Source organism: Dromaius novaehollandiae, chromosome 4, assembly GCF_036370855.1.
Source record: "Dromaius novaehollandiae isolate bDroNov1 chromosome 4, bDroNov1.hap1, whole genome shotgun sequence".
Lineage (NCBI taxonomy): Eukaryota > Metazoa > Chordata > Aves > Casuariiformes > Dromaiidae > Dromaius > Dromaius novaehollandiae.
In genome coordinates, this window is record NC_088101.1 from 25,469,523 (window position 1) to 25,494,355 (window position 24,833).

General features: G+C 36.5%; 1 protein-coding gene across 3 annotated transcripts in view; it reads left to right on the forward strand.

Moving 5' to 3' along the window:
• The window catches only part of LOC112980897 (bifunctional heparan sulfate N-deacetylase/N-sulfotransferase 3), a 189,632-nt gene that overhangs the window by 150,630 nt on the left and 14,169 nt on the right, over positions 1-24,833 (forward strand). For all 3 annotated transcript variants that reach the window (XM_064510628.1, XM_064510627.1, XM_064510629.1), the window contains exons 5-10: positions 1,919-2,104; positions 4,825-4,953; positions 17,209-17,391; positions 19,466-19,562; positions 20,437-20,560; positions 24,556-24,730. In XM_064510628.1, the coding sequence (XP_064366698.1) occupies positions 1,919-2,104; positions 4,825-4,953; positions 17,209-17,391; positions 19,466-19,562; positions 20,437-20,560; positions 24,556-24,730 (894 nt within the window). The remainder of the gene's footprint in view (positions 1-1,918; positions 2,105-4,824; positions 4,954-17,208; positions 17,392-19,465; positions 19,563-20,436; positions 20,561-24,555; positions 24,731-24,833) is intronic.

The following is a 24,833-nucleotide window of genomic DNA, read 5'->3' on the forward strand; positions in this document are numbered from 1 at the left end:
TCCATGCAATGAGCTGCTAATGCATCATTTTTGAGTAGATGAAAAAAAGAATTGGTTAGGGGAGCTTTAGTGTCAAAAGACAAAACGAATGTCTTATGCTAAGGGACCTAAACCTGTGGCCAGAGAAAGCAGTATGACCATATTGCTCCTATGTGAATTCTCTAAAGAAAGTATATTCATATTTTTATTTCTTGAGGATTAGATGGCTCCGAATATTAGCAAGCCTTTAACTGTCATATCAAAAACTTGAATCTGGTAGGACCTAGTAGCAACCCAAACGAGTTACACTTTGGCCAGTTAGCTATATAACAGTATGAGTGAGAGTGTAGGTCCACTGCTGGTGAATGAGGGTCCACAGATCTCGGCATAACAGCTGGGAGTCCCCTTGGCAATCTCAGCATACAAGCCGGAGTGCATTATTACAGAAAACAAGTCAGCACTTTACTTCCAGAACTGGTCATATCTTCAGCTTATTAACAAATCAGTGAGTGGCAGTGTGGGTTTTCTTCATCACTTTGACTATTGCGTGGGTTCAGTTCAACATGCTCACAGTGTGTCACTAGCACCTCCTACAGAAGTAACTTCCTGCTCAGGCGTTTCTTCCTGGTCGGAAAGACTTCTTTCATTCCTCCCTCAGCTCCCTTTCTGATAAATCCCTTATGTAAGATCTGAGAGAAGTCCTATATTTTACAGAATACCACTTTTCAAAGAGTCTATCCTATTTTCCTTGTCATTGCTCTCTTGATCAGCTCAATGAAGTCCAGTATGTTAAATTTCCAGGAGTAGTCCAATCCTCCTCTAAAAAAGATGAAGAAGGAGGATTTTACCAAGGTCATGCCCCCATTTGTTGTTTGAGATATGACTTGCGCAGTTTCTGATGTTCCTTAGTAACCAGCTTATTTGAAGGAAGAGACCCAAGTATCAACCACTTTTCATCTTTGCACATGAAGTATAGTTAGCAAATATGGTGAAGACAACTATCCAAATGCAAACAATATGAAGAACTCTTAAACGGAATTTGTGCAAAGGCAGTTTGCCTAAATCACCTCAACACGATGGAAGGATTCTTCACATAACATCTTATGGACAAAGCATGCTAATCAGACCATCACGGAAATATTTGCAGTATACTATTTTTTTTGAAAGGTAACCTGAAAGGAGGGAGAAAAGGTGTCAAAATTCATAAAAGCACTTCAGAAACTAGAAAGAAAATATATTGAATGTCAAGAGAAAATAATACCAGCAGAGTCAATATGTAAACAAGATGTATAATAGAAGTCTGCAAAAATAAGAAGTACAAAATATGCTATAAAAGAGGCTAGTCTAGAACGTCTGCATATTATCCTCAGAATTTTACAAGTAGCTAATTTTTTCTCCTTTTTTTTAAATGACACCGTAAAATGGTTAAACTGTTTTTTGAACGCGCTTTTATGCGGCTACTGGACTTGAGGGGAAATGCAGTGATTTTCAACTAAGAATCCAAGTACTTGTGCAGACACATGTAGTGGAAATTATTTTTTTGTGACTGCAACTGCCAAATGCTAGTCATTGTGCTGAAGATGTGCCAGTAACTTTCTCCATAAACTCTTAGTTTATGAGCAAATTCCTCTCAGGATCTTAAAAAGGTGCAAGTTTCTTTTTAAATATTGATTGAAGAAACCAACTAAAATACATTCATACCAGTCTTCCCTATGTACTCGTAAAAAATATTTATTAAACAGGCTTATGCATTAAAATACTGTGTATTTCATCTTCACTAGACCACCTCCCATCTCCCTTATATACCTCAGCATATTTTAATATCACTAGTATCTGCATTTCAGACCTATTCTCGATCTCTCCTGAACAAAGGATTTGTGAGATGCCAAAACATCAAGCTTTTAAAATTTTCTAAAACAGTCTTCTCTTAATGTTTTAGGAGCATGGTATTCCAACTGATATGGGCTATGCAGTGGCTCCACACCATTCTGGGGTCTATCCAGTACATGTTCAGCTCTATGATGCCTGGAAGAAGGTCTGGAATATCAGAGTTACGAGCACAGAAGAATACCCCCATTTGAAACCTGCGAGATATAGGCGGGGCTTCATCCACAAAAATATCATGGTGAGTTGTATTTATGATGATCATATTACAACTGCTCTACCATTTTATGAACGATGCATTTTTAAGTGGAAAACCATGGTGTCCTAAAAGTTTACGTTGTGAGAAGCACATATTGCTATGCATAATTTATGCTATGCATAAATAGCAAGATATATTTGACGTGATCTTGTTAATTAAAATCAATCTGCTGATGTTACTGCTGATGAAGGTGGCCTCTAGGAACCCCACTGTTATCGGTTAACAAGCTGTTAACTGTACTATTCCTGCTGTTAATGCTGGTTCAGAATGAAAAAGTCAACTTTCATCTTTTAAGAGTTGGTTTTAAATTTGCGTAGCACCATTAACTGTAAAGGAGTTTTGCTGGTTTATGCCATCTGAGAATCTGGATCTTATGTGTAAATATATCTATATTTTTTTTCTTCCATTGAACTTCACACAGTTGCCCTCATCTTCCTTCTTGCGACACAGAAGTGTGAACTGTGCTTTGCTCTGTGACTTAACCCCACAGCTAGACTTGGGGCCCAGGTGATCAGACTCTGGAGTATTACTATTTTACTTATAAAATGGTATCTATGGTAACTTGGTGCAGGGCAAATGTTCAGAAGACCAGAGGGAAGGAAGACCCACCTCAGGCTGTGAAACTGCTCTGTTGAGGCAACTCTAAATCAAAGCACACAAATACGCTGTTCCATGGTGTATAATCCGTATTGTTGTGCTCTGATGTCAGTATTTGCTGACAGTGATTACACACTACTGACGGAGAGGGCATTTTGTTAACACCATCCAGTTACCGGGCATAGGCTATTTCTGATTCAGATGTTGTCATTATTATCTAAGAAAGTGTTTCCAACAGCTTCCAGAAATACTTGATGGTACACTCTTGAGTATCCTTCTTTTGGAGCATGTATAAAAGTGGCAAATTGGAAAGATATTAGAGTGCATACTGTGTCATACTTCCAGACTCAGCAAGCAGTTTTGGAGGGTATCATGCGCCTTAGCACAACATATGACTGCCACTTAGCTTATCACATAATTCTTGTATTGTCCTCGAGTTACCATAGGTACCATTTTTCTAAACAAAATAATAATACTCCAAACTTTTAATGTTTGGATCTATTTGGTGGAGGAAGCGAGCTAAAATGATCTGCAGACATCCAGGAAAAAAATTGACACCATACAGATTTAAACTAAAGCTTGTTCTCCTCAAAGCATTAGCTTTAAGTAAAATAATGGGTTTGTAGATATGCTTAGGGGGTGTAAAGCATTTGAATAGGATTGGTTGGTTCTGAGAATATCCAAAAATCTCTTTGCATTAACTTCTGTAAAAACATATAATTTTTACGACACACAATAAGATTTCTCAGATGCTTTGAGAAAAAGGACAGTGGGGCCGAGAAACAGTTTACTAAGAACAGTTGTTTAAAACCACCCGTTTCAGGAATCACAGGCTTTCAGTTCTCCGGGGCAAATGTGTTACTATTTTATATCTGCGGATTTATAGTGATGAGTATATACAGTAATAAAATGACTATGTAAGATTTGTCAGAGCATTTCTAGTCCCATGTAGCTTCACTCACTGTCTCTGTGAAGAACTGTTCTGGTATTTCATCAGTGAAATCCAAAGAATTTTAAAAACATGTGCAAGTTTACAGCAAACACACAAATTCCATACATCTTAGGACAACACAAAATTTACAATCTGAGGCCATAGTATCCTGTACAATACCAAAAGATATTGAAACATATAACCACAAGGAAAAAAAAAAACAATTTCTGCAAAACCACAGTCTCTTTCAAGTAAGGGATTTGCATGTTTTAAAACATGCAAGCTATCATATGATAAGTGTCTAAATGGGACTGAAATGTTTGAGAAAGATCCCTATTTTGGATTTACACATGAACATGTGTAAATGTGACTCAGCTGTCAATTTTGGGGGAAAAGTACAGACATAATTGAAGTGCTCCCCTCTCCAGTGAATTATTTTCTGAAGTTGATAGAAAATATTTCTGAGCTCTAATGCAAAACCTAATTGCATTTATTCTTATTCAGAAAACTTGTTCTTTGCACATATTTTAAAATACCTTTTTTTTTTGCTTAGGCAAAAGTGCTACTTTCTGTTGCAAGTGTACAACAAAAGTAGCAGAGCTGAATGAGAACAAGCTAGTCTTTCGTATGATGTGAGCATTATCAGCAAAATTCGTCACATTTCAGCATACAGTTATTATTGGTGGTGATGCCAAACCAAAAAAAGTGACTTTCAAATTCCAGGTTAAATTATAGCAAAGTCATCTTTTAAATGGAAAGTGGAACAGATAAATACAAATAAACCAATGGTATTTCAGGTAGCTTTTCAAATCCTTTAAAAATTCAGAAAGCTTTGATGACCAGATTGCAGAACACGATATTAGGATTTCCAGTTTCAAACAAAATGTGATGAATTTTTGGACATTACGATTTCACTGATAATAAAAATTTTGTTTCTTTCAGTAAGCGCTATTTATTGATCTGTTGGTATATTAATTTAACTAGAACCTTACTAACTTTTGGCGGAGTTGTAATGGCTAATCTACACAGCAATTAGTATAAAGGAACATTATCAATTACATGTTATTTACCAGGCAGTTATCTCATTACAAGTATGAACATTTTTTGTTTTGCAAATTTCTCTTGAATACTCCCCCCCCCGCCTTTTCTTTTTTTTTTTTTTTTTTAAACTCAGGTGCTTCCGAGGCAAACTTGTGGCTTATTCACCCACACGATTTTCTATAAGGAATATCCTGGAGGCCCAAAGGAACTAGACAAAAGTATCCAAGGAGGAGAGTTGTTCTTCACAGTGGTTCTCAATCCAGTAAGTACTACAGTGTAATTTTTGAAATGGTTTTTAAAAATTAATTAAAGTGGAATTTACTGAATACTTCAAGGCTAATCAGTGAAATCTCCCAAGCAGTAATGGTCAGTCACAGAGTGAGCTTTTCTACTTTTCCATTAATGTATTTAAGATCTTATATTGCATATATTTTGTTAGTCATAGAAATATTATCTTGACTCTTTTTTGGACTGCTGTTTTTCTAATAATGTTAGTAGTAAAAAAACAAGCCTCTCCTTATTGTTTTGCTTTGCTTTTACATGAAGTAAGAAACCCAAGATTGAATTTCTAAAAATGTTCAAGTGTTAAGAGCTCACACTACTATGAGGCAGGTACTTAGGGGAAGTGCGATAGCGTTTGCTTCGGAATTCACAAGTATAAATGTTAAGAACACTCATTGGCTTGAGAAAGTTGCAAGCAAGAAGTGGGTTCTTAAATCTGTTCTGAAATTTCCAGTTATTGGTTCCTAATAGCTTCAAAGAGAAGACTGAATTAAATGAACCACACGGTTAATCTGTCTGTTTAACCTCTCATTTATCTTCAGTGGAAGATTAAACAAGAAAAATAGGCTATGAAACTACAGAATACTAACAATTAGAATAGCACACTATAGTAGTTCAAAATGGCTTCAAATTAGGTCAGATGTGTCAAAACTGACCTTCTAGACAAGTTTTTAGGTGAGCTTTTGATCCAAAGTTCAAGTGAACTGAAGTTAAAAGGTGTATTGGCAGAAGCTGGGTTGTAACAGAAACATTCAAATAAAATTTACTTTGACTTTTTCATACAAATATAATCACTGTGACTGGGTTATTCAGAACACCCAAGGGAAATGGAATGTATTTCTGCTCAAATTCTTTGGAATAACAGCCTGAATATGTTTATGCCCTCTTTAAATCTTACACAAATTAATGGAAGTCCAAGGAAAAGAAAGCTTCCTCTCAGCTACTTTACTTATTCGTACACAGGACTATTTTTTCAAGCCTCAAATTCTTTCAGGCTATAGTTTTGAATATTTGGTAGCAGTTACTGTGTTTTGTTTTCCTTTGTTTTTCATGGACAGGACATAGCAAGTTTAGGAAGTAAAAAACTTGCTTCCTCGGCACACACGTGGGTGGAACATGTGGACTGGGTGGAAAACATGTAGTAGCAACATTTTGAGGCAGGACATAAAGTTTATTCCCTATTGGAAACACAACCGCAACTTAGCCAAAAACTACTTTACCATCTCATGAGAGCAGTGAAACAGCAAGAGTTAGTATAGTTGCTTTAGGCATAAGCCTTTCAAATTAAAACAGTGAAGAAAATGGAAGGAAGACAAAATAAGCAGTGAAACAATCATGACTATTGAGTTAAATCATAGAAGTTTCAGCATGCCTGCCTAGCATCCTTGAATGTGAGTAATGTCTTTTTGTATGTTACTATGTGATCTTGGATTTATGCATTATGATGTAGACTGTATGATTATGTAGTTCTGAGAAATATGACATCCCAAATACAATACAGGGTAAAAGAATAGAAGTTAAATGCACTCTTTTTTTTTTAATGGCAGCTATGAATGAATATCAGGCCAAAATTTGCCCAGGATAAATTGTTGTAATCCTTTTAAGGAGTGCCTTTGAAAAGATGACACATTGGTTTTCTAAACAGTTTCTAAACTTGTAAGCATTAGCCTAGCATGCAATGTATTTAGAGATTTGGTGTGGCATACCTATTTTTTAAAGTATTACATGTATTTATACCATAAATTGCAAGTCAGAGTTGAGCAAAGAGTAGGCATTAAAAATGAAAACTACGTGGTTTTAGGCATTTGTCTAGTTGCAAAGTGGCATATTATATTTCATGAGCTTTCCAGTGTTTTCATTAAAATCGCTGGAACTCCTTTTTGAAGAAATTAACGTGATATATGCAGCCTTTCAGAGGACACACAATTTTGGTTATGAGGGATTCTCTAAACATTACTCATCACTGATGCCAAACTTGTGAAAAGGAAATATTACCTAGGATTCATTATACTGTCAGTTAAATAATATTCTCAAAAAAGAGTAAATAAATATTTAGCTCCCAAAAATGGAAAATATGGATGCAAATTAAATCTAAATCTTAACAGAGGTCTTTCTTACATGTGTTGGTTTAACCTGGATCAATAGCAGTAAGTAGATATAATTTCTGAGGTGTAAGTTATTAGACTAAGGCTGAAAGAGCTGAGTACCCCACACCAAAATCAATGGCCCTAAGAATAAAGCCCAACTTTCCTTTGTGGTCTGGTTCTATAATGATAGCTCTTTGCAAGAGGGGCTCTGCTTCCCGTAGTTGCTAGAATCAACCACAAGCTGTGGAATAAACCACAGAAAAACAAAGAACCATGTGTGAATCTGCAAGCTTTTGACATGAGAACCAGCATTATTGCCGTTTTCCCAGGGCATCCTATAGTCAGAGGTCCTGCAGGTAAGAAAAGCATCAGTCTGCACAGGAAATCCTGCTCTGCAAACGATCTCTGCCAGTTGTATTTTATATGGGAAATAAGAGCTGGTATGCTGGAGTAGCTAATCCTGTGGTCTGTAAACCTCTGTATTTATTTGGTATGCATTTATATCCCCACACTGCTGGTTAAATTGTGATCTGATAGTGGCTGTAAAATGATCTTGGCAGCTATGCCCAATGTTTTCATAAAGCCTTCAGAATGCTGAAGTGCTACCAAGCTGAAAAAAAGACCTAAATAGTAATATGACATGCTATCTATTTTTTAAATAGTATTTTGTATGTCTGTCTTCTGTTAAAGATCTTGCTGACTTCAGTGGCCCTTAGGCAGGATTGTACCATATCAGGAACTTGCTCAAAATGTTTTGCACCAAAAAAAAATTAATCAAGCTTTACAGCAGCCCTGTATTATTAGTATACAGATACTATTTTCCCCACATTATAGGTTCAATAATTGAGTTACAGGGAGGCTTTGTGACTTGCACAAATTCAGCCAAGGAAGTCTAAAGCAAAGCCAAAAGGAAAACATGAGCTGTAGAACTCTTCAGTGATCCAATAAGACATCTCTCTAACCATCTCTGTTTTATTATTTCATGTTGTTACTGGATTTTTTTTCCCCCAGTATTACTTCTGTTTCCATTTTTGTCTTTTGAGTAGTAGTGGTTCCAAGTAAGAGCACAGGAATGTTTTTCTCTTTGTTCCCACTGTTTAGTAAACTCTTATAGGAGACAACCTGGAGGTCAGTGGAAACAGCTGATACTACAGCTGTGAGCGTACGTGCAAATAGCTTCTTCATGAAAATATGCTTATGCTCGTTACCTGTATTGGCATAGCAATTGTTTCTGTAAGTTGTTGATGTGGAACACTTAAAATAAATATTAAGAACTGGGACCAGAACAGTTTAAAATGCACTAACATAATAAAGTGTTAGAGGCCTAAGATAAATGAGCCTGTTTTACTTTGCACATGTGTTGCTATGGATTTAAGCACCAGAGCATGGTTAAGTGAAAACGTAATTTTTTAAGTAATTAAGGCTATTGCAAAATTACTTGTGTAATATCCAACAGTGATGTTTGATTATTAACATGCACGTAGCTATGACTAATGTCTTGGTGAGTAACTATATACATTAAGATAGTACATAAACATGAAGGCTATACAACCTTCATCTTTCCAAGAAAAGAACAAATTGTGACTGGAACAGGAGTCTGCTTAGCAAAGTACTAAGTATTTCGGTTTGGCATTTTCTGTAGTGATGTATGTGTGCTCCCAGCTATTCAAGATTTGCTATTAGAGCAGCTATTGTTGGATGAACACTTGAAATTCACCCAGAGCTCAAAAAAGTAAAGGATTGCTCACCTGTCCCATGAGGCTGATGGAGGCTGCAGAGCAAGAGGCAAACATATTGAACATCTCCTGTTCAACTTTGCGCAGTAAAGTTGGTGGGATTTTCCCATTGCTTTCGCATTGTCCAGTAGTGGAGTAGTATGAAGGTATATGCATGTTCCCTATCCTTTAGCACATTAGTGCACTGTGAAAGGAATACAGTTGAAAATAATGCAGAGAGATGTATAATGAAGCTGTGTGCATCCATGGTACAAGCTTATTTAGAACACTGTGCAGATTCAAACTTACTTGTAGAACTGGAAGCAGCTGACTGAGGAGTACTATGAAGGAGTAATAAAAACTGTAATCTGAAGGGAAATCAGAATGATCAAGCTTTGAAAAGAGATGAAAAACAGAAGCAACTGTGAAACTTCTTGAAGAACCCAGAAGAGGAACTCCTGTTACCTGTCTTGAAACAGAAGACCAAAGGACAGCTAATAAATGAAGCTAGGAATTTTAAAATGGTAGCAGGATCTTGCTCCCAGGTAGTGTGGAGATCAAGAATTTATCAAGACTTGAACTACAGAGTTAACTACTACACACATGAATAATCAATCAAGTTTGATAAAACATGGATTTCATATAAAGTCTCATACTCTTTGCAACCTTCAGGAACAGGGGAAACTTTCACAGAGGATTATTTTTCACACATCTCCCAGCTGCAGAGTTTCCTGTGCTTTCCTCTTAAACATTTGATACCATCTGCTTCTGTAGACATCATGCAGCCCTAGAAGAACAGGCCAAATTCAGGACAGACTTGCTATATTCCTAGTTTTATTCAGGATTTTTTTAATATGGAAAAGCTTATTGTTTTTCTAAATGCAAAGTTTCAGTAACAAAAAATCAAATTTATGAAGCGGGCCAACAATATTAAGTGGGGACTATTGCCTCTGCTTTGTACTAGTTCTTTAGATTTTTTTACTAGAACATACACCAATTTGTTAAGGGTTTTTAAAACTAAAGTTTATAGATTATGTGGAAAGTAAATTTAGATTACTTGGATCTTGGAGAATTTATTTAATAAACCCTGTTTTTCTTAATGTGAGACTGCAAATTTCATGAGGGACATAGTCTGAAGCAAAATTTATGCTTCTTATTTTTCACTGATGCCAATAAAGGCTGAGCTGTCTCAGTTCGACTTTGCAGAAGGCATTCATAATCCAGTCCTGAAACATCCTTTGAACTGTGGAAGGTACAAACTAAGGGCTTTGCTATCCTACAAGATGAATTTAAGGCAAAATAATAGTTCATGAAAATCTTCTATACCTTTTCTACCTTCAAGAAAAACAAATAGAACATAACACAATAATTGTGTTACATGCACTTACATGCACTGCCTGACAAAGCACTCTGGGTCTACAGATCTAAAGCAAAAGGAAAATGCCCTGTGGAGAGTTTGGAGAAAGCTTTCAAATGGTTGACAGCCCGACAATGAAACTAATGTGTAGCCAGCTGTGTGTTCTCCATATGGTTACAGCGGTACTGATAAAGAGGGAAGACTGTTAATAGTTTAGGCCTTGTGTCTGATTGATATTAAAATAATTGTAATCTTTATATGCATTCAGTTCTAATTATTATTTTCCTCTAATTTTCACCTCTTCCAAGTTACAGTAAGTAGAACTGTTATTAAGGTAATTGACTTGCAGCAAGGGAGAAATTATCTCCTTTAGCACTAAAAATGAGAGCATTTATATGGGCATCAGCAGAACCTACTGTATTTCCATGTGGTTCCCTGAACAAGATGAACAGTCAGGCTTTGGAACTGCAAAGAAAAATATAAAAACAAAGGCATTTGGGCTCAATTTTTCCATTTCTGTCTGTCCTGCTTTGCACACCTCATAGATAGTCAGAGTGATGGTGAAAGGCAGCAGAGATGACAAAGGTGGTGAAAAGAGTACTGATGTGCTGGGTTCCTTGTAGCCTTACTACTACCGTAGCTCCTTAGGGAGCGCAGCCTCAGCTCTCCTGCAAACTGGTTCCACTTGACAGGCTTCACCCACTTCATGGGTGAGTGAGGAAGGCAAGTTTCATCTCTCCCCATCCCTTCATGCCCATTTTAGGATCTCTTGTGAACTCCAGCAATAGTTTTGGGAGTTTTCATGAATTGTACAGAAAAAAAAAATTGCCTAGCATTTTGGATGACTGCAAAAGGCAAGTATTCCTTGCCTTGCTAGCTGTTCTTCAAAACCTACCTATAAAAAAACAAACGGAGTCTGGTATTCTGTGGATGGAATAGACAAAATCTAAAAAATTGAATGAGCAGGCAGCAAAGAAAGGCTGAGGAGCAGACCGAATTAGCTGTCTAAGTAGAGATGATTCCTTAGAACACTGTACAGTAAGCACATCTAAGTTATGGGCAGTAAGAAAACTTTGCCCTTCTTTTTACAGGGCTTTTCATTTGAGAATTTCTCTTGGACAGGCCTATAAGTAAGACTGACTAGGAAATTGAGTCACAAGGGTGATAAGCAATTTGTGGAGAGCACCAAAAAAAAGTATGTGCAAAAGCTGAAAATCAGCGCAGGTTTCCTGATTGTCAGATTAGTGATTCAGCACTACACCAAATACGTAATTTTGTTTGATCTTATAAATCTTCCCTGTCTCCAGTATATTTATAGGGGAGAGACTGCTACGTAAATCAAATTTAACTAGTTGACTTGTTATCTTTACAAATGGGCAGATCCATGGCAGCTATGAAACTAGCAGTACAGCCTAGGAACAAAAAAGTGAGTTGCAGTTTGGGATCTTTGTGTTGTGAAGTTGAACACAGTTTTCTGGTAGCATACAGGTCTAAAAGGAGTATCTCTCAATCTATTAAAAATACATATTCAAGCAGAGACTGCAACCTAATTCATTATTCTGCCACTTTCTGAGTCTAATGGAGCAAAAACAGCTGTTACGGAGTCTCTGAATACCTGAAACAAAACTCTTCTGAGTAATACGAAGACAATATCAAAACTGCAAACAGGATATGCAATGCTAAATTAATTGGAATATAGGTGGTCTGAGAGTTCGACATACTCTTGTGGCCTGTAAACATTTGTTCAGTAGCTAAAATAACAGCGATATACTAAATTGGTAATTCATCTGCTTTTAGCAGCTACCAGAGATCACCTAATTAATTGTCAGTCATGATTTTACTTCATTTTGAAGTGCTGTGCTTAACTTCATTGTGCTGGAAGGCCTCAGTGCTGCCTTGGAATGTTGCTGCACAGATTTGATGGTGATACTGTGCCCATGACAAAAGTACCTTAATTATTGGTTTAATATATAAAAATGTAAGTTAATTCAAATTGAATTGCCAGCATTAGGTTTACATATGGTAGTAAAATGAACTGTGCCCAGTCCAGAAGAAATGGACTTGAGAAAGAATTCATTACCAACTTTTTCTTTTACTAGCTATTCTAGTCCCAGATTCAAAATGCCAAAATGACAATAAATCTGTTTTACAAGGTCAGTATCGTTACAAGTCTCAGCCCTTCCTTGACCTTCTTGATGCTTTCCAAAGAGGCTCCAGTTGACCACTGAAAAAGGAGTCTTCTCTCTGCTGTCTAAACTCTTGTTTTATTAGCTTACATTCAGACCCTGACAGCTTAGTGTTTATTATTACTTATTGTTAATTATTATTATTACTGCTTTACCAACTGAAACCAAATCAAAAAGTCCTCCTGGTGAGGACCACCATTAATAGGGTGTAAATAGATCAGGAGTACAAAGAAAAATAATAGTGAAGTGTAAGTGAAACCTACTCATCTGCAAAATGGAGTTGATATTTGAGGCAAGGTATGTTTTGCTCATCTGGAGAAACAGGAAGGGAGAGAGTGGGAGCAATGTTTGCAGATTGTCCAACAGAAAGATATCCACTCTGGTGCCTTCCATAAGAGCAGCTAGTCTTGCTCACCATAAATCATTTATACCCCAATATAGACAAGCTTCAAAATTAGCCCTTCCAGGCCTTTACAGTGAGCTTAGTAAGAAAAAAAACCTTTCCCATTATCTTTGTAAGGTTCCTCTTACCCCTTTCTTTCCAAAAATAGAGACCCCTTGATTCCAGGGTGAAGAAACCAGGAACACAGACATGTCACAAACTGACAGCAATAAGAGGGGCTTCTCGGGTGTGTGAAGGGAAGGGTAAGGTCATTCCTTTGGGAGGTAGGCTCCTCTGTTTTTGTCAGGAAAACAGCAACTGTAGAAGCATAGTTAGTAGTGTCCTTATTGTGTAATTTTTAATATGTGCAGCATCCTAATGATAATGATTTTGCAGTGATCAGTATTTATTAAAGTGCTGACCCTGCCACAATAGTATCCATCATGCGAAGCTGAGTAATCTGTTGCTTTTTTATTTTATGTAAATTGTTTGTAAAGTATATATTGTTTCCTCTGTTCTTGACACATAAATTAGATCATGCCAGTTCATCTTTTTCCTGATTTAATGTGTGATTTAATAGCAGCAACTCAATTTCAGTCTGCACTCTAATTTATTGACGTAGAAGCTATTGCTTCTAGTTGGGAAATGTTTGTATAACAAGGAAATATGCAACACACAATGAGCATTCAAAAGAGGAAAGCTGTTCCTCCTGAATGCTTGTCCTTGCTCCCCTACATCTCTGCAGTACTAGTCAGAATCCCAAATATAATCAAGGACTGGGAAAGAGAGCAAAACAGAGATAGCCCTCCACCCTTTCATTCAGGGGAAGGAGTACAGAGATGCTGAGAAGAAGCTGAAAGGAGCTGATTATACAGCTACCTAGAAGGCTCTGTGAGAAAGCAGAATGCAGGAAAGCGCTGTTGCTACTCTGATCTGAAGATGGGTGGGAGCAAGAAAGGAGCTGCTGCCCAGAGGCCAGGTTTAGTCCCAAACCATCATTTTAAAAATTGTCTGCATTCCATTTCAGTCCCCTCATGAAAGATATTAAATCCTGTGGAGAGTGTGCACTGAAGTGCAACCAAGATGATAGTTTGTTTAGGAGAAGAGCTAAAAAGGGTGATTCTTCTTGTACTGAGATAAAGAAAATATGGAGATGCCCTGAAAGAAATGATTTTGAAAGAAGGCTTGAAATGATAAAGTCAAATAGGCTCTTTTTAACTGAGAGACACAGGCTAAAATGCTTGCTAAGTAAACATAAATCTATTCACAGCTGTTTTCCTTTTGAAGAAGGGATAAAAGAATATATGAAGTTCTATTTGTATCACATGGCATTGCCCAGAGGTGCAAGATTATTGAACAAGTAGTGTGATTTACTATATTTAGTCTTCTGAGATGCCCACAAAGGACTCTTTTTGTATCTCCTGATCTTTGGTTTTAACAGAATAACTCTTTAAGAGCAAAGCATGGTAATTAATAGGTGGCATGGGAAAAGTAATCATTTCTATTAGTCGTAACTTGTTTAAATAAAACGTGGAATATGGTAATGATAGGACAAAAACAAAGCATCAAAACTCAATACAGCAAAAATAGTAATTTTGTTTTTAGTAATAGTTTTGTCTAGGTGTGAGACTGCACACCTGTGAATGGAAATGTAATGATAAAAAGAGTTTCCATCCTTCTTTGCATTGCTCTACAAATTGATAGATACTCTCCTTCTGTGCAGATTGCTGGGAAAGCAGAGGAGAAACGTAGCTAGCCACACACCACCCCCTGCAGTTGGGCCAGCATCAAAGTGAAAACCATCAAAATGGCAGGTGTACCTCATTTTCTCCTTGTAGGCAGGGAAATAGGAGGATCAGCTTATACACCTCTCCATGGGCACAAAGCTGCTGTCAACAGACCCTCACGACTTGCTGTACAGGCAACTGCCTGGCATGCTGGTACTGCAGGCTGTAAGATGCCTCGCATAAGAGTGTCTGGTGCAGGAAGTGTTCCAGGATCCTTAGAAGATAAATGTAAATATGGCCATCATAGCATCATACTCCAGCTCAGGTCTGTTATAAAGACCTTTTGCAGCTGAAAGGAAGGGCGAGTAGTTCTCAGGCTACCCTAGCCTAGGTAGGGGTCTGTATTGACACACTGAAGCCAAAGTGTAGAGGAAAAAAATACTGATATTTGTCATGCTCTCTGTTTGGTGCTAGGGGTCAGACTGGGTTAATTAGGCCCTGGATCAGCAATGTGTCTTTGTCTTATGAAGCGCAAGATTAAATTGTTGTTTGCTAATTTTACATAAATTTACTAGGAGTTTGTTTGTACAGAATCAGCATGAGAGGAAAAATTATTGTTCAAATATTCCTAGAAGGTAGTCTCAACTGATCTGTAATATTTTTGATATTGTATAGAAGTAAAGGAGACATTTTCTACCCTTTAAAATTATATACAAGGTTGTGTATTTGATAAAACTAAATATGACTTCTTTACAAAATTTAGTCATTTGTGTTTTCAACCAGCTTTTGATCATCTTTCTTTTTGTTGTAAACAATTACCCATAAAGTATTTGATGTAAAAAAAAAAAAAAAAAAAACCTGTATGAAGAGAATGAGGTTTCTGATATTTTTCCCCTTCATTGACATAGTTTCACATGCTGGAAATGATTTATGAAGATGCATCCAATCAATTTTTTTAACCTCTGCTCTATAATATTTTCAAAACTTATAGTGATATTCCCATCAGGGAAAGAATAATACATATTTTTCCTGAATTAGCAATATTTGAAGTTCTCTTCCTTTATCTTCCAGTGCAGTGCTGAAGTTGTTGACAGGTAAGGAATTGCCAGGAGGTGAACTGGCTTAAATATCAGAGGTCAACCCAGATGTAGGAAACAAAGAAGCTGCCAAGAAAGCAAGTTACCTTTTTTTGTGAAAATACTCCAATTGTATCTTTGAGAAGGACTAGTCCCATTGCTAGGCTGCTCATGTGTTGAGAAGCAAAATGAAAAAGGAAACTTGAAATGGTTACACATTTGGCAAACATTTTTTTTATTATTAATTGCCTAAAGGGAGTATTAAAAAAAAAATCTTGCCATCCTGTCTGAAATGAAAGATTGTATCCTACTGATTTATCAGTGTGTATCTTCTCATTTTACTTGAGCCAGGCAAAATGAACTCCTCAGCTTACTTCATAAGCCAAGAGGTGTCACCAGATGACACTTATTGATAAAGCACATTTTCTTCAGTGTTCACTCGCTGCACATACTGTGTGATGTTACAGCTAGGTGTTCAAAATAAAACTTTCATAGCTATTGAATTTCTGTGTCATAGGAAGCCAGTGCTTTAAATGCTCTGAAACAAAACAATACAGCTGTAGATTCAAATTTTTTAGTCCTTTCTTTTTCCTTTTTTAAACTGAAGGGTGAAATTCCTTTACAAAAGGTTAACTTCAGTTTCTGAACTGATTGCAGAACTATGGTCATGATAAACCTCTTTCTTTCTAAGGTGGCTTACTACAAGTTTCACTTGAAATAGGAACTACCCATTAATGGCACTGGCAAATCTATTTATAAAAAGAGCCATGTTTGGGGGGGAGGGTTCTTTTCTTTTTAGTGGAAATGAGTCTGGAGAATTTGGCTCCAAAGCCGAATGCTCCAGACTCATTTCCATATTTTTTTATATTTAAAAAAATAACTTGGGGAAAAGAACATTTCTCAACAGGCAAGGGCTTGCAGTTTTTAGTATAAGATTATTTCACCAGTGAAAAATGACTTCAAAAACATCATTTTGCGAAACAGACATCTCAGTCTTCAGCCCTTCCTCAGACCCTGAAAGACCATCCTTAAGGTCTGTGTATTCCTTCTCTGCTCATCAATATGGTTTATGTGCACCCAAACATGTACTGCTGGTGAGAAATCGTCACACATTCATTCCATTCGGAGCGTGAGAGTGCATTTGGACCTAGGGATGTACCTGAGAGGATTTATCTGAGTAGGAATACTGGGGAGATGAGCTACTTATCCTATAAAATTTACAACTGGAGCAACAAGATTTAAATCACAGTAATAGAGGTCAGATATTCTCTTGTCCTCTGACTTATTTTCTCCTCCAATAAAACAGAATTCACATTTTTAAATATTCATTTCTATTCCTTGTTACATATGTATTTCACATTAAATCAAACTGTGGGTGCTATTTCTGCTGTGTTCTCTATTAAGTGAATTTACATAACCTTTATGTAAATATTATGCAACCCCAGGTCAGGATTGCATATCCTACTTCACTAAGGGCTCATATTACCTATTCTGTAATTTCTTTCACTGATTGCATTGAGTTGACTTGAGAAGGAGGATTTAATTCAATGAAGAGCACGAGTAGTAAATTCTACATTGATGTGATCAAAGTCTTGCAGCTCTAAATGAGAGTAAAATACAAATTAGATTCATATTATCTATGGTTGCACTGCCATCTAGTGACACAAAGAATCAATGTATACTTTGTTTATTTTGTTTTTTAAAGATTAGCATCTTCATGACACATTTGTCTAATTATGGGAATGACCGCCTGGGATTATACACATTTGTGAACCTGGCCAACTTTGTTCATACCTGGACAAACCTGAAACTGCAAACTCTTCCTCCAGTTCAGCTGGCTCACAAGTACTTTGAACTATTCCCTGAACAAAAAGACCCTCTCTGGCAGGTAGGAAAGCTTGCTGATGCAGAAATCAGGGGAAAAAAATGGTTCTGATTTTGTTGTTGTTGTTGTTGAAGTTTTTGGTTCAGTTTCTTGTAAAGAAAAGCGGTCATATTTACTAGCTGGTTCCATAAAACAGTTTATTGAAGCTTCAACAAAGGCAATTGTTTTCCCCAACACTTTAATCTCCATGAAAAGATAGAGAAATCAATAGGTGCTCATATGCATTTTTAAAATTATCTTTAATTCATTTTATTTGTGACTGCTTTTTGTGAATGTGGGAAAGATGTGTCATGTTATTTCTTCTGTCTTCTCCTTATGGAACTAACAGGAATGAAGAATTTTAAAAAAGACGTGTATGTAAGTTTTAGCAATTTGTCATTAAGGAAATGACCAATTTTTTTCCAAGTATATGAGGGCATCCAACAAAGAGAAAAGGGGACTAAGACCACATACTATAATTAACTAGCCAAGTAGAAATAGATTTTAAAGTTACTCACAAAAGGCTGAAAACTGCATAAACAAGAAGTTTGCCAGTACTTAATACATTGATGCTGTCAACTCTGCTGACTTCATTATCCCCTCTCACAAGTGAGCAAATTGGAAATATCAGGAATGTGAATATCTGCTGAGGCTGAAGGTCTGTACTGACCTTGCAGCTGCCATGTATTCAGTGAATAACCCAGTGCTAAGAGCACGGTCCCTAAAGAGAAGCTCATGCAGGAGCTGATGAACATTGCAATGGGGTTTTTTTGCACATGTTCAGTGACAGTTCAGTCATTTCAGTGGAATGTTTGAATACTGTGGATATACATATTCCTACACTAACGATGGCCCGAATATCATAGAAAAATTTAGTTCATTTATCTGATAAATTGATTAACTTTCACTATGATCGTACCCTTTTTAAGCTGATTCAAGCTTTATTAAATCAAAGTAAAAATGTATTTAAGCTTGCTCACTCAAGTGTTTTGGATATTGATTTGCCACCTAACTCTGAGTATCAGAGTCTGAGTGTCAGATCAGAAACTTGAACTTAAGTACACAGCTTGAAATTCACATCATTGCTGAATAAAGCATTGAACTGGGTGGGGGAAAATGTCAAGAATTTTGCATGACATACTAAGGGAGAATGGATTTTAAAAAATGGGAATTAACCTGAATGACCAGAAAATTTAGAATTATTTAACAGAGGAATTTATAAATAACATTCATCAGCATACACTGAAAGCTGTGTCTTTTGTCTATAATTCACATGAATTTGAATACAGATATTTGTTTTAGCCTAGCAGGTTGGTAATTCTCTTCATCTCAGCTAAGTATTGCCAAACAACAATGTTAAAAATTGTTTGCTATTTGTAAAACCTAAACTTAAACTGGTACAGTTGTAAAGTGGCACATGAAAAATCTGTTAAATCAGGAGTCTGTTTGCATTCAGTGTTATGTATTGATTTGAACTGGGGGATCAGAATACATATATGTGAATGAAAATTATAGATACAGTGTCCTTAAGTTGTAATTCATTTGCTGTTTCATTTTTAAAAATGCATCATATACAGGGTGAAAGCTGTTACAGTAATATAAAAGAAAGAGCTGGTAGTTGGAGAACTCATTAGCAATTTAAGTGTTTCTTATTTGTATGTAATTGGTCAAATGGCAGATTTTGAATATCTTATGTATTTTGGATCAAATTTGTCTTTGGCATAATTTCAGTGAACATAATGATGTTTCAGCAGAAGTGATCTTGTCCTAGTGTCTGTTGGGGAGCTGGGACAACTATGTATGTAGAAACAGATCAAAATGAAAACTACATTTCTAGAACATACTTGTTTTGAAAGTGTCCTCACAAAAATCCACATAAAGTTTCTTGTCTTGTTACATTGCAAATACCTTTATGAATTACTGAAACAGTACTTTAATACATAGCATGGTTTTCCACTGTAAGGGAAAATAGTATTTTCTAGTAAGAATATCTACATGTTCCTGGAAAAATGGATAAACAAAATATAAACAGAATTTAAGAACTGTAATAGATATCATTACCAATAAAATTCTTAGTTGTTGCTTTTCTCCCTTTTAGAATCCCTGTGATGACAAACGTCACAGAGATATTTGGTCTAAAGAAAAAACCTGTGATCGATTACCGAAATTCTTGGTTGTAGGACCCCAGAAAACTGGTGAGAGTTTATTGTATTTCAACAAGATAGGCTATATGTAAGTTCAAATAACTATAGCAGGTAATCAGTCTTTACTCAGAATGCTCTGTAGAGATCTTGATCATCTGGTAGCACTTTTTATTTTCAGACATCATCCAGATTTAACTTAATGTAAGTTACAACAACAGACCTTGCACATTTTGAAAATGCAGTGTTTTGGAGTGTGCCACTTTTTCTCACGCTTAGCTCAAAATGAGTAACACTTTGATAAAGATATCAACAAGGTGGACAAGAGCTTGTCAGAGCTGAGGGAGGAAAGAACAGCTGTTTTTCAAATCATGTATAGTTTCTTAACCGTATGTTTCTGTCTCTCCTGCAAGTAAACTGTCTTGTTTAAGGCAACTCATTATTTCATAGCATTTACTTTAAGTCACGAAGTTCCTAATGGACAGTTTGAATTGCAAGGTTGCAGTAGTTTATAATGAGATTCATAATTAATTTACTTCTTCATAATCAAAAAATTGTATATCCGCTTCCTGTCATCTCCACCAATCACCTATAGTTACTGAGTATAAGATTTTAAATCATTTTTTGTGACAGTCCTGTAAAAAAACCAATAGTTATTCTTAAAATACATTTTTTTAAAGTGTGAAAGACAGATTTTTGGCATTGGCACTCCATATTCTGTTAACTATTTACAGTGCTTTAAATGTCTGATTTAAAAGCACAGAACCAGGTTTTTAGGTTACAAATCAGCGTACCTTATTGAAGTGAAAAGTTTAGTCCATCTGAGGATATGATCTAACAAGTGTGTGTGTGTGAATGTATATGTATGTGTGTATGTATGTGTGCATGTGTATTTTTTTTTTAATCTTGTACTTTTATCCTATTGCAGGTACCACAGCTTTGTATTTGTTCCTGATCATGCATCCTTCCATCATTAGTAACTCCCCCAGCCCAAAAACCTTTGAGGAGGTACAGTTCTTTAATAGAAATAACTACCACAGGGGGATTGATTGGTAAGATGGGTTATTAGTATAAATATAAAAGTTTATATACTGTGCACAATACAAAAATGACATTACTGTTGGTAATGTTAACTGTTTATGTAGAGGGAGTGAGATAAAAAGTAACCTTCTAAAATGATGAATTGGTGCAAGTGAGTAACAGTCTCACTACAGCATATCACAAATGCACTAACTTTTAAAAGACTTTCTTGTAAATATTCAAATATTAATATATTTTGAAGTGAAGTAAGAGAATAACAAAATATCTATTTCTTAATTCTCCAAGTCTTTAAAGGTAAATTCTAAACATTTCTCTGACAGGTACCTTATTTCTTATTACACTTGCCTTTGAAGTTGGAACAATAGTAATTGTTAGTTGGATATGTGGAGGCATAAATTACGTTCATGCTGCGCATCTTATTTCTTAAAAAAAGTAGTATCAGACAGACAATTTTTCCTTTAAATGGAATTTAGAAATAGCAGTCAGCTAAAAGGGAGACAAAGCCTTTCAAGATATTTTTCAAAGATCAAATAGTGAGGAAAACATTACTGGCTCAGTAGGGTGGTAAGTGATGCTAAAAAATAGAGTATGTATCACTGCTGCCATGTTCGTTATGGCTACCAGGGAATCACCAGCCATATCTATACCCAGAAAGCCATTCTTGATTTCTGTTGCTTTCAGAAAGTGCTGTAGCATAAAACGCTACAATGTGAAAAGCAGTAACATGCTGTAGTGACTGGAGAGCACCAATAAAAGATTACTGATATTTTGTCTTTTCTCTCTTTTTCTTCTGTTTAGAAGAAAACTGCTTTATTACCTTTCACTTTGTATTCATCCATAAAATTAATAGAGTGAAAACTGCTATATGGTCTGAGTGCAGACACTTTAGATCCAATTTCTCTTTAGGGCACTTAGTTTTCACAGAAAATTATATTGTTGCAGCAGATTATTATTACAAAGTGTAGTGTGTCAGCCAAGCAGTATCAATTGCAAGATGCTGGTTGAATGGGTGGAAATTAGAGAGCTGACTCCTTGCTTTTTGAAGTTGGGGAAGATGACATGCACACTAGGTATAGTGGATCCCCAGTGACAGAGAGCCCACATGCCGTGAGTTGATTCTTCAACAAAATTAACATTTTCATGTGGCTAGAAAACTATTTTGCTACTTCTGCCATTCCTCCTACTTTATCCACTTCCCTAACTGGCAGATACAACTTGTCTGCTAGACACGTGCCAAATTACTTTCATGTTAATACAGCGCTCTTGCATAAGGCTTCCAGTGGTCAGCTTGCATAGACAAGTCACCTCCTCTTGTTGGGTTCTTACTCTACAGCATCTGTTTGACTGTTTGTGTATCTGTACTGTGTGCCCTGTTCACCCCTGCCAGGTTCTCACAGTTAAGTATTTGATACTCAGAACTACTCTTTGCTTTAGTTCTTTAACTCTTAGATTCACATTCTGTCTGCCAGACACCTCACAGACCTTCAGCCTGATGGGGTATTTTAGTGCTGGCATGTAATGAGCCTACCAAATGTTAATCAAATGCATAGTTTCTCCTCATTAGTTCATTAATTGGGTAGCATTCTTCCAAGACAAGGGAATTCACAAATGGCACCCAATTCAGTTTCTTCTATGGTTATGAAAAGTGTATCTTTTTCCAAGAGCTGACTTGTATGTGATTTAGTCATTATTCAAGCTTACAGTTAGACCAAGACTAACTACGGAAGCAGGAAAGGGCTTTTTTAGCATTTTAGACCTTGACAACCTAGATACTACAGTCTTGAAAGAGGTGTATATGTAGATATAGACTGCAGTCTTACAGCAGAGGTAAATAGAACAGTGAGAAGAGAATTGGTTATTCTGTTCTTGATGTGAAGTCCAAATAGACCAGTCATGCATTTCTTAATGTAAGCATTGTAACAAATTTCTTAGATGAGTTTCTCCAAAGCCTTCTCAGCTTTGCCCTTGTATATTTTGGTTATGGCCTTATCCTTGAGGTAATGCCGAACAGTTCAGCATTCTGTGTTTGGCAGATACGCTGATAAGCCTGACCCTTATTACCTGTTGGTATCCCATCTGATCTGATCTCTTTGCCACTTTTGCCTGACACATCAGTTTCTACTTTTTCCATATTTGCCATATTATCTAAAGTATCATTTTGCCTTTCTTCCAAAACTCAGTGCAGTGCCATATTTAATGTGAAGTGTTTCCTTATAAGGTTGCAGTCTTCATTGCTATATATTTTCTTAGTCCACTGTCAGGACTTCAGTCAATGTTCTTCAACAGCCTAACGACATCACAGGTGGTCCAGAGAAATTTGCCTTCAGTGCCTACTGCCTCTTCCAAAGCTGGCCTTTTTCTCGCTGTAGATGTTCTGGCAATCCATTCTGAGGTCACAGAGTCAGGCTGAACCATTAGTTTCTAATACTCATGTTATCTGTGAGCAGAAATTTGTATAGCTTCATCATTTTCATCAACTGGCCCTAATGTTTCTGGGAAATAAAATCCACCACTTATTCAATGAAACAGTATATGCGTTGTCTGATATTTGCATTAGCATTAGGCAGATATAAGTACATAGGAACTGGTAGGGCAGTGATAGCCTTTTATTCAGTTCCCTGTGGTTGTCATCATTTCAGCTTTTCTGCATACAGTCTGCATGTGGACTAGCAGCTCCGATGTTGCATTGTAGCAGAATTTTTAAAGACTACTTTGAATGTACTATGCAGTGATCTGCCATTCAGTCAGCCCTTCACTTTTAGGACCTTGAGTGCATCCACAACTATTATTCGTTATCCGGTTCATGGAAAATTGTCATCTGACAGCTAGCCTACTTCTATTGCACAGTTCTAAGGACAGGTATCCATTTGTGTGGCAGTTCTGACTGTATGCCAAAGAAGCACAAAACAATATCTTGACAACACTGCTTATGTGTACATAAAAGTCACGCATAAGAATTAATTTCTCAGAATCACATGTCACAGTTCAGTTTCTCTGAACCATCATAGGTTCTTTCCTTTTCTCTCATTATGCTAGTGATCACCATGTAATATCCATGTCCTAAGGAAAGCTGCATGTGCATCAGTCAGTTCCGTCCTGTTGAGTTTTTTGGCCATAGCTGCAGTCATCAGAATTTCAAAACCAACAAGAGCATACCATTTGTATTTATGTTAGAAGTAATTCACTCATATGAACAGAACAAGATCTGAGCACTGGAAGAATTTTCAGTCTTCAGAAGAGCTTGCTTTAAATAGCATTTATCTTAGCAAAGCAAAGTTTAATTAAAAAATCAAAAAGACCAACATTTGCCATTTCTCCTTTTCCCCAACAACAATGAATGGTGGTCTGAAGGCTGTGGATAAAGAAGTCTGCATGTGACCTAGGAGATTGTTGGGAATTAACTGGAACTTCATGATGGATGAGGAAAGCTCACAATAAAAAGTAAAAGGCATACAACACATTTCCACAAAAATGTGATTCCTAGAACGATAATAAAAAGATGCTGTCATTGATTGGAAAGTCTTTCCTTGATAGAGCTGTGGTTTTTGTTTGGTGCGTCTTTCACACATTAACAAACTCTTTTGTGGTTTTAGTAAGAACGATTCTCATCCTAAATATTTTTTCTTATGATATGACACTGTAATCGATGTCAGCAAAGGACCACTCATTGGGAAAACTCATTTTTTTAGTATTGACTTCGACAAGAATTTGTTCTGACTAAAAAGTGAGTGAGAACTCACTAATTTTAAGAAGGTAAATGAATATTGTAACATTTTGTTCCAGTTACCAAAAAATAGCTACAGTTTCTAGTTGCACATAGTGAGAAGAAGAAGGCTGAGAGCAAGTAAAACATTATCAAAATATAATGTAAACATCTGTATGATTTTATTTGGCAATTAGGCTGTCTGTTATTTTAATTGATTATTTTAGAATGCAACATATTTAACAGATTCATTTACCTCTCTGTGACTTTTGAGCAGTTCTGAGAATGATGTTGCTTTCATAGGTACATGGATTTCTTCCCCACTCCTTCCAATGTCACCACTGACTTCCTCTTTGAGAAAAGCGCCAACTATTTCCATTCCGAGGAAGCTCCTAAACGAGCTGCTTCCCTCATCCCCAAGGCCAAGATCATCACCATCCTCATCGACCCATCTGATCGGGCATATTCCTGGTATCAGGTATGCACTTTGAAGAACACGGGCAGGCACAAGTCAAATAAATACAAGCCAGGTTTTCACCCTGAATCCTGTCTGTACATCCTCTCAGTATATATGTATATAA